The following is an 8,989-nucleotide window of genomic DNA, read 5'->3' on the forward strand; positions in this document are numbered from 1 at the left end:
GGTGAGACAGAACACACAACAGGTTACATGAAGTGGGTTTATTACTTACAGATAGGCAGCAAGGAACAACGGAAACTCATTATGAACTAGTCCCTTAAACCTCAGGAAAGCTTTCTGGGGTCGATGGAGTCTCATCTTGTGCTCCACTTTCACTGCAGCTGAGGGACCCTCGTTTGATACACTGGAGTGACGTGACATGCTGGGCTAAAGTGTTGAAGAATATCTTGTCTCTGGGAAGGGATTGGGCTGGAACAGGGCCTATGCCATTCTGGCCTGTCCCTCCCTATCTCAGGATATTATATTCCCAGCACAGTCTACAGTTATTTTTTAGAACTAGAAGTAAGAAGGGAGGGAGGACTGGATCAGTCCAATGCCTCCCAGAAAACTGTCCTGCAGGTGTCAGGGTAATACTGGCTTCATAGAATGAGTGTTCCCTCCTCTTCAGGTTTTTGGAAAAGTTTGAGAATTGGTGTTAATTCTTCTTTAAGTGTCTGGTAGAATTTATCTGTGAAGCCATCATGTTCAGGGCTTTTCTTTATTGGGAGAGTCTCAATTATTGATTCAATCTTCTTACTAGTTATAGATCTATTCAGATTTTCTGTTTCTTTGTGATTCAGTCCTGGTAAGTTTTGTGTTTCTAAGAATTTGTCCATTTCATCTAGGTTATCCAATTTGTTCATATACAATTGTTCATAGTATTCTTTTATATCTATTTATCTGCTATTTTATACCTTATCTATTGGACATTATATCTTCTTGCCATATTGAATCTTTTATTAATGTATAATACCCTTCTTTGTTCCTTGTAACCTTTTTATTTAAAGTCTACCTTTTTATCTAAAGTCTATTAGTATTACCACCCATTTCTTTTTGATTACTATGTGTATGAAATATCTTTTCACTTTCAACCTATTTATGTCTTTGGATCTAAAATGTGTCTTTCTTGTGGACAGCATATAGTTGGATCATTTTTTTTTTTTTTTTGAGATAGTCTCACTTTGTTGCCCAGGCTAGAGTGAGTGCCGTGGCGTCAGCCTAGCTCACAGCAACCTCAAACTCCTGGGCTCAAGCAATCTTTCTGCCTCAGCCTCCCGAGTAGCTGGGACTACAGGCATGAGCCACCATGCCCAGCTAATTTTTTCTATATATTTTTAGTTGTCCAATTAATTTCTTTCTAATTTTAGTAGAGACGGGGTCTCGCTCTTGCTCAGGCTGGTCTTGAACTCCTGAGCTCAAACGATCCACACGTCTCGGCCTCCCAGAGTGCTAGGATTACAGGCGTGAGCCACCGCACCCGGCCTTGGATCACTTTTTAAAAATCTTTTCTGCCAATCTGTCTTTTGATTGAAGTATTTAATCCGTTTACATTTAAAGTAATTACTAATAAGGAGGGACTTCTGTCATTTTGCCGTTTATTTTCTATAGCCTTATCATTTTTGTGTCATTTACTGCATTATTGTATCTTTTGTACTTAGTTGACTTTGTATAGTGAAATATTTCAATTCCTTTATTTTTTGTGTAAATTCTATAACTATTTTCTTTGTGGTTACTATAGGTATTACATTTAACATCCTAAAGTTACAATACTGTAATTTGAACTTATACTACCCTTACTAGCTTTAATAACATATAAAAGCCCTTCTCATTCACAGTTCTGTCCCCACCTCTATCAGTTATCGATGTCACATAATTATATCTTTGTACATCATGTGTCCAAAAACACAAACTAATAATTTTCTTAAATGCATTCATCTCCTATATAGAAAACAAGATTTAGAATTACAAACTTAAATTATATAGAAAACAAGATGTAGAATTACAAAGTTAATTTATGTAGAAAACAAAGATGTAGTATTACAAACTACATTACAATAATACAGTTGATCCTTGAATAATGTGGAGGTTAGGGGTGCCACCTCCCTTAACAGTCAAAAATCCATGTGTACCTTTTGACTCTCCAAAAACTTAACTACTAATAGACTACTGTTGACCAGAAGCCTTACAGATAACAGCTGATTACATGTATTTTGTATGTTATATGTATTATACACTGTATTCTTACAGTAAAGTAATCTAGAGGAAAGAAAATGTTATTAACAAAATCATACTGAAGAGAAAATGTATTTCCTATTCATTAAGTGGAAGTGGATCAAGTCTTCATCCTTGCCATCATTATGCTGAATAGGCTGAGGAAGAGGAGGGGTTGGTCTTGCTGTCTCAGGGGTGCAGAGGTGGAGGAGGTGAAAGGGAGGCAGGCATACTCAGTATAACTTTACAGAAATACACTGTAATTTCTGTATGACTTTTTACTTTTTCATTTCTCTAAATATGTTCCCATATAGTACTAATCCTTCTTCCACCATTTGTTTAAGTTTCAGTACTCATTTCATAGAAGGGCCCATGTCATATAGAAGTCAAAAGCAGCCTTAAATAATCAAAACCCTTCTGCCCGATTGTCTAATATCAATTTGTTTTCTGGCACTGCTGCTTCTGTGTCATCTTCATCATCTGGCACTGGTTTAGAAGCATTTATCTCCAAATCATCTTCTGTTCATTCCTCTGGTGTGATGTCTAACAGCTCTTGAATTTCTCCAAGATCCATATCTTGACACCCTTCACCCCACCACCTTTTTTGCCATATCCACAATCTCTTTCTTGATTTCCTTGATTGGTTTTGTCATAAATCCTGTGAAGTCATGCACAACATCTGGGCACAGTTTTCTCCAGCAGGAATTTGTTTGGAGCTTGATGGCTTTCATAGCTTTTTTTTCTGTAACAATGATGGCATCTTTAATGGTGTAATCCTTCCAGACTTTCCTGATGTTCTATCAGGATTCTGTTCCATAGCATTGACAATCCTTTCCATAGAATACTGAGTATAATGAGTCTTAAAGGTCCTTATGACTCTTGATCTAGAAGCTGAATTAGAGCTGTGTGTGTGTGTGGGGGGGGCAAGTAGACTACTTAGATGCCTTTGGTGTTGAACTCATGGGGTTGTGGATGGCCAGAGGCATTGTCCAACATCAAAACAACTTTAAAAGGCTGTCCCTTACTGGCAAGGTACTTTCTGACTTCAGGGACAAAGCACTGATGGAACCAATCCAGAAATAGAGTTGTCATTGTCCAGGCCTTCGTGTTGTACAACCAAAAGACTGGCAGCTGCTATTTATATTTTCCCTTCAAGCCTCAGGAGTCAGCAGCTTTATAGGTAAGGGAAGTCCTGATCATAAACCCAACTGCATTTGTACAAAGCGGTAGAGTTAGTCTATCCCTTCCTGTCTTAAATTCTAGTGCTCACTCCCTTCCTTGCTAATAAATGTCCTTTGACATTTTTTTTCTAGAATGGGGCACTTTTGTTTGCATTAAAAACATGTTCAGGCAGATATTCTTTCTCTTCAATGATTTTATTAATTGTGTATGAGAACTCATCTGCTACTTCTGTGTTTTCTTAATGTTTTTTAAGCCAAACATCTTTCTAAAATTATCAAACCATCCTTTGCTGACATTAAATTCTCCAGCTTTAGATCCTTCACCTTCCTTTTGCATTAAGTTGTCATATGACTTTGCTTTTTCCCAAATCATATTAGTTCCTATAGGCATGCTTTTCTTAAGCAATCCCACACCCATGTAAAAGCTGCATTTTCAATATGAGATAAAAAAGTATTTCACAAAATGCACAAGGTTTTTGTGTGTACTGGCGTAGCTGCAGCTATAGCTTCATGAATTTCCTTTCCTTTTTTTATGATGGTCCTTACGGTAGATTCATGTATCTTAAAATGGTGGACACCCGCAGCTTCAGACCTCAATCTATGATACATATTAAGCATGTCAACTTTTTCTTGTAATGTCATGACTTTTCTCTGCCTCTTAAGAGCACTTCCAGCATCACTAGTAGCATTTCATATGGGTCCCATGGTGGTGTTCAAGGTTTATGGTATTTCACTAAACATGAAAAATACATGAGAGAAGTGAGAGATCACTTTTTATTGCTATATATAATTTATTGGAGAGACAAACTGTCCATATGGAGATGATTAGAATCAGATGGCATTTTAAGCAAATACTTGAGCTCCCCATGATAGAAGTAGGAAGTGTCTGTGAAATCATTACAGTAGTACAGTATGTATTCTAGTTAATTTTATGCAGTCATGACTTAAGACTGCACTTTATGTTTTACATTTTTCTTGAATGAATGGTACACACACTATGAATGGTGACGTGTAAAGTTTGTAAGTGTTTGCATAAGTTTTGATAAATTTTAACTTTTTGCAATAGATCTTTGTATATTTTATGGTAGTAAATGGTAAAATAGACTAGCATCCACATATATTTTATGCATTCATAACATACCTAACTTAAAGTATTTTGATGTTTCTAGGCTATGCGGTTTGTTTGTGAGTTTTTTCAAATAGTTGTAAGTCTCCAAAAAAATTTCCAATGTATTTATTAAAAAGAATACACACATAAGTGGATCCATGCAGTTCAAACCTATGTTGTTCAATGGTCAACCATACTAGCTTTTAGGCTAGTAATTGTTTTTAGTATCTTAAATCATGTAGAAAACAAAAAGTGGAGTTATAGATCACTGTTATATTAGTTTTCAAATTTCCCCTGTATTTACCTTTACAGAGATCTTTATTTCTTCCTATGGCTTCATGTTATCGTCTAGTGTCCTTTCATTTCAACCTGCAGGACTCCCTTTAATATTTCTTACAGAGCAGGTCTAGTCATCACAAACTCCTCTCAACTATTTATCTGAGAACGTCTTAATTTCTCCTTCACTTTTTTTTTTTTTTTTTGAGACAGAGTCTCACTCTGTTGCCTGGGCTAGAGTGCCGTGGCATCATCTTAGCTCACAGCAACCTCAAACTCCTGGGCTCAAGCAATCCTACTGCCTCAGCCTCCTGGGTAGCTGGGACTACAGGCATGCACCACCATGCCTGGCTAATTTTTTATATATATTTATTTTCAGTTGTCCAGCTAATTTCTTTCTATTTTTAGTAGAGATGGGGTCTCGTTCTTGCTCAGGCTGGTCTCGAGCTCCTGAGCTCAAAGGGTCCGCCCACCTCGGCCTCCCAGAGTGCTTGGATTACAGGCATGAGCCACCACGCCTGGCCTTCTCCTTCACTTTTGAAGGACAGTTTTGCTGTATATAAAATTCTTTATATAACATCTTTTTGATATGTAATCATATCAATCATTGTACAATCATTGTACATATTGTGGGATACATGCGACATTTTGTTACATGCACAGAATGTGTAATGATCAAGTCAGGGGATTTAGGGTATCTATCCCCTCTAGTATTTATCATTTCTATGATTTGGGAATATTTCAAGTCCTCTGTTCTAGTTATTTTAAAATATTCAGTACATAGTTGTTAACTATAGTCACCCTACTCTGCTATTGAACATGAAGATTTACTCCTTTTATCTAATTGTGTGTTCATACCCATTAACCAACCTCTCTTCATTCCCCTTTCCCTGACACACACTCTTCCCAGCCTCTAGTATCTATCATTCTTCTCTCTACATCCATAGGATCAACTTTTTAGCCCCTACATATGAGTAAAAACATGTAAAACATGAGATATTATCTTTTTGTGCCTGGTTTAGCTTAATGACCTCTAGTTCCATCTGTGTTGCTGCAAATGACAGAATTTCTTTCTTTGTGGCTGAATAGTATTTCATTATGTGTATATACCACATTTTCTTTATCCATTCATCTGTTGGTGGACACTTAGGTTGATTCTATATCTTTGCTATTGTGAAGAATGCTGAAATAAACCTGGGACTGTAGGTATCTTTTTGATATACTGATGTCTTTTACTTTGAATAAATAACCAGTAGTAGGATTGCTGGATTATATTATAGTTCTATTTTTAGTTTTTTTGAGAAATCTCTATACTGTTTTCCATAGTGGCTGGACTAATGTATATTCCCACCAATGATGTATAAGAGTTCCTTTTTCTTTGCATCCTCACCAGCATCTATTAGTTTTTGGATTTTTATTAATAGCCACTCTACTTGGGGTAAGATGATATCTTATTGTGGTTTTTATATGCATTTACCTGATGATTAGTAATGTTGAGCATTTTTTTATATACCTGTTGGCCATTTTCATGTCTTCTTTCGAGAAATGTCTATTCATGTTGTTTGTCTACTTTTTAATGGAATTGTTAGCAATTTTACTGTTGAGTTGTTTGAGTTTGTTATAGGTTCTGGATATTAGCCCCTTGTGGAATGAATAGTTTGCAAATGTTTTCTCCCATTCACCAGGTTGTCTCTTCACTCTGATTGTTTCCTTTGCTGTACAGAAGCATTTTAATTTAATATAGTCTACATTTATTTTTGTCACCTGTGCTTTTGAGGTCTTAGCTATAAAATATTTGCCTAGACCAATGAACTGAAGTGTTTCTCTTCAGTTTTCTTCTAGTAGTTTTATAGTTTCAGGCCTTACATTAAAGTCTTTAATCCATCTTGTGTTGATTTTTGTATATGGTGAAAGATAGGGGTCTAGTTTCATTTTTATCCATATGGATATCCAATTTTCCAAGTACCAGTTATTGAAGGGGATGTCTTCTCCCCAATGTATGTTCTTGACATCTTTGTTGAAAATCATTTGGCTGTAAATATGTGGATTTATTTCCAGGTTCTTTATTCTGTTCCATTGGTCTGTTTGTTTTTAAACCAATAACATGCTGTTTTCATTACTATAGCATTATTATATATTTTGAAGTCAAGTACCGTGATGCCTCCAGCTTTGTTCTTTTTGCTTGGGATTACTTTGACCATTTTGGCTTTTTTGGGGTTACATACGAATTTTAGAATTTTTTTTTCCATTTCTGTGAAAAATGGCATTCATATTTTGATAGGGATTTCATTAAATCTGTAGATTGCTTTGGGTAGTATGGTCATTTTAATAATGTTAGCTCTTCTGATTCAAGAAGAGCATGGACTGTCTTTCCATTTGTTTGTGTCCTCTTCAATTTCTTTCATGAGAGTTTTGTAGTTTTCTTTGTAGAGGTCTTTCACTTCCTTGGTGAAATTTATTCCTAGGTATTTTTTTGTTGTTATTGTAAAAAGGATTGCCTTCTTGATTTCTTTCTCAGTTCATTATTGTTGTATAGAAATGCTACTGATTATTGTATATTGATTTTCTATCCTACAACTTTACTCGAATTATTTAACAGATCTAAGAGATTTTTGGTGGAGTTACGTTTTTCTAGGTATAAGATCTTGTCATATGAAAGAGGGATAATTTGACTTCCTCTTTTCCAATTTGGATACTTTTTCTTTATTTCTGAAGAGAGAAAGCAATCTGCCTGATTGCTCTTGCTAGGACTTCCAGTACTATGTTGAATAGGAGTGGTAAAAGTGGGCATCCTTGTCTTGTTCCAGTTCTTAGAGAAAAGGCTTTCAGCTTTTCCCTATTCAATATGATATTAGCTGTGGGTTTAGCATATATGGCTTTTATTATTTTGAGGTATGTTCCTTCTATGCCTAGTTTTTTTTTATCATGAAAGGATACTGAATTTCATCAAATGCTGCAAACCTATTTTCTGCATCTGTTTTATTTTGATGATCATATGGTTTTTGTCTTTCATTCTGTTGATGTGATGTATCATGTTTATGGACTGGCATATGTTGAATGATTATTACATCCCTGACATAAATCCCACTTGATCATGATGTATTATCTTTTTGATGTACTGTTGGATTTAGTTTGCTATATTTTGTTGAGGATTTTTGCATCTATGCTCATCAGGGATATTGGCCTATAGTTTTCTCTTTTTTTCCTTCCTTCCTTCCTTCTTTCCTTCCTTCTTTGGGAATTAGGGTATTGCTGGCCTCATAGAATGAATTAGGAAGAATTTCCTCCTCTTCAATGTTTTTAAATAGTTTGAGAAAAATTTAGTTCTTCCTGGTAAGTTTGGTAGACTTTGGCAATGAAGCCATCTGGTTCTAGACTTTTCCTTTTTGGCATACTTTTTATTACTGATTCAATCTCATCACTCATTGATCTGTTCAGGTTTTCTATTTCTTTCATGATTCAATCTTTGTAGGTTGTATGTGGCCATGAATCCTGAATTTATTCACTCCCGCTGGGTTTTCCAGTTTGTTAGTGTATAGTTGTTCATAATAATCTCTGATCTTTAGTATTTCTTTTGGAGGGGGACAGGAAGTAGGATTTATTGGTGGGCATGAGTAAAGAGGGGGCAGCACAGTGGAAGCCCTCATAAGAGCAGGGTCCATCACTTGTCCAGGGGGCCATTATTGGGGATGTACAAGGGCTGTCTAGAAAGTATCCAGCCATTGTTAATATCATTTTTCATATTACATGGCTGGATACTTTCTGGAAAGTTCTCATATTTGACACCACAGCCATCTGGGATGAGCTGTTCTCAGCCACCATGTCTTCAAATTCATCCACATTAAACTTGGTAAAGCCCACTTCTTTGAGATGTGGATCTTCTGGTGGCCAGGGAACTTGAACTTGGTCCTGCATATGACCTCAATCACATGCTCCTTGTTCTGCAACTTGGTGTGGATGGACATGATGACAATATGAATCCTGGCCATGGTGCACTGGGGTTTTCCAAAGGCACCTTGCATACTCGTCTGGAGCCTAGATTGGGGACAACACAAAGTCTGACACATGAATGTACATTGGAAAGGGCTGTCTCCAAGGTCCCTTAGAGCAACCCATACAAACAACAGGCTACATACACTACTAAGGAGACTGCTGTTTGTAGCAATTGCACACTGGGCACCCATGAGGAAAGGAGCATGGTCAGATCAATTGGCTGCAGATTATCTTTTGTATTTTTGTGATATCAGTTGTAATGTCTTCTTTTTTCTTTCTTTATTTATTTGGGTCTTCTCTTTATTTGGTTATTTGTTTATTTGGGTCTTCTCTCTTTTTTCCCTTGGTTAGTCTAGCTAGTGGTTTATCAATTTTTGTCCACAAAACTAACTTTTTGTTTTAT

General features: G+C 36.3%; 1 protein-coding gene across 1 annotated transcript in view; it reads right to left on the bottom strand.

Moving 5' to 3' along the window:
- NIPAL4 (NIPA-like domain containing 4) overlaps positions 1-8,989 on the bottom strand; it is a 55,037-nt gene that overhangs the window by 45,166 nt on the left and 882 nt on the right. Inside the window, 1 exon segment of the mRNA XM_012650379.1 lies at positions 8,455-8,628. Within this exon segment, the coding sequence (XP_012505833.1) occupies positions 8,455-8,628 (174 nt within the window).

This window comes from Propithecus coquereli, unplaced genomic scaffold (assembly GCF_000956105.1).
Source record: "Propithecus coquereli isolate 6110/MARCELLA unplaced genomic scaffold, Pcoq_1.0 Scaffold322, whole genome shotgun sequence".
NCBI lineage: Eukaryota > Metazoa > Chordata > Mammalia > Primates > Indriidae > Propithecus > Propithecus coquereli.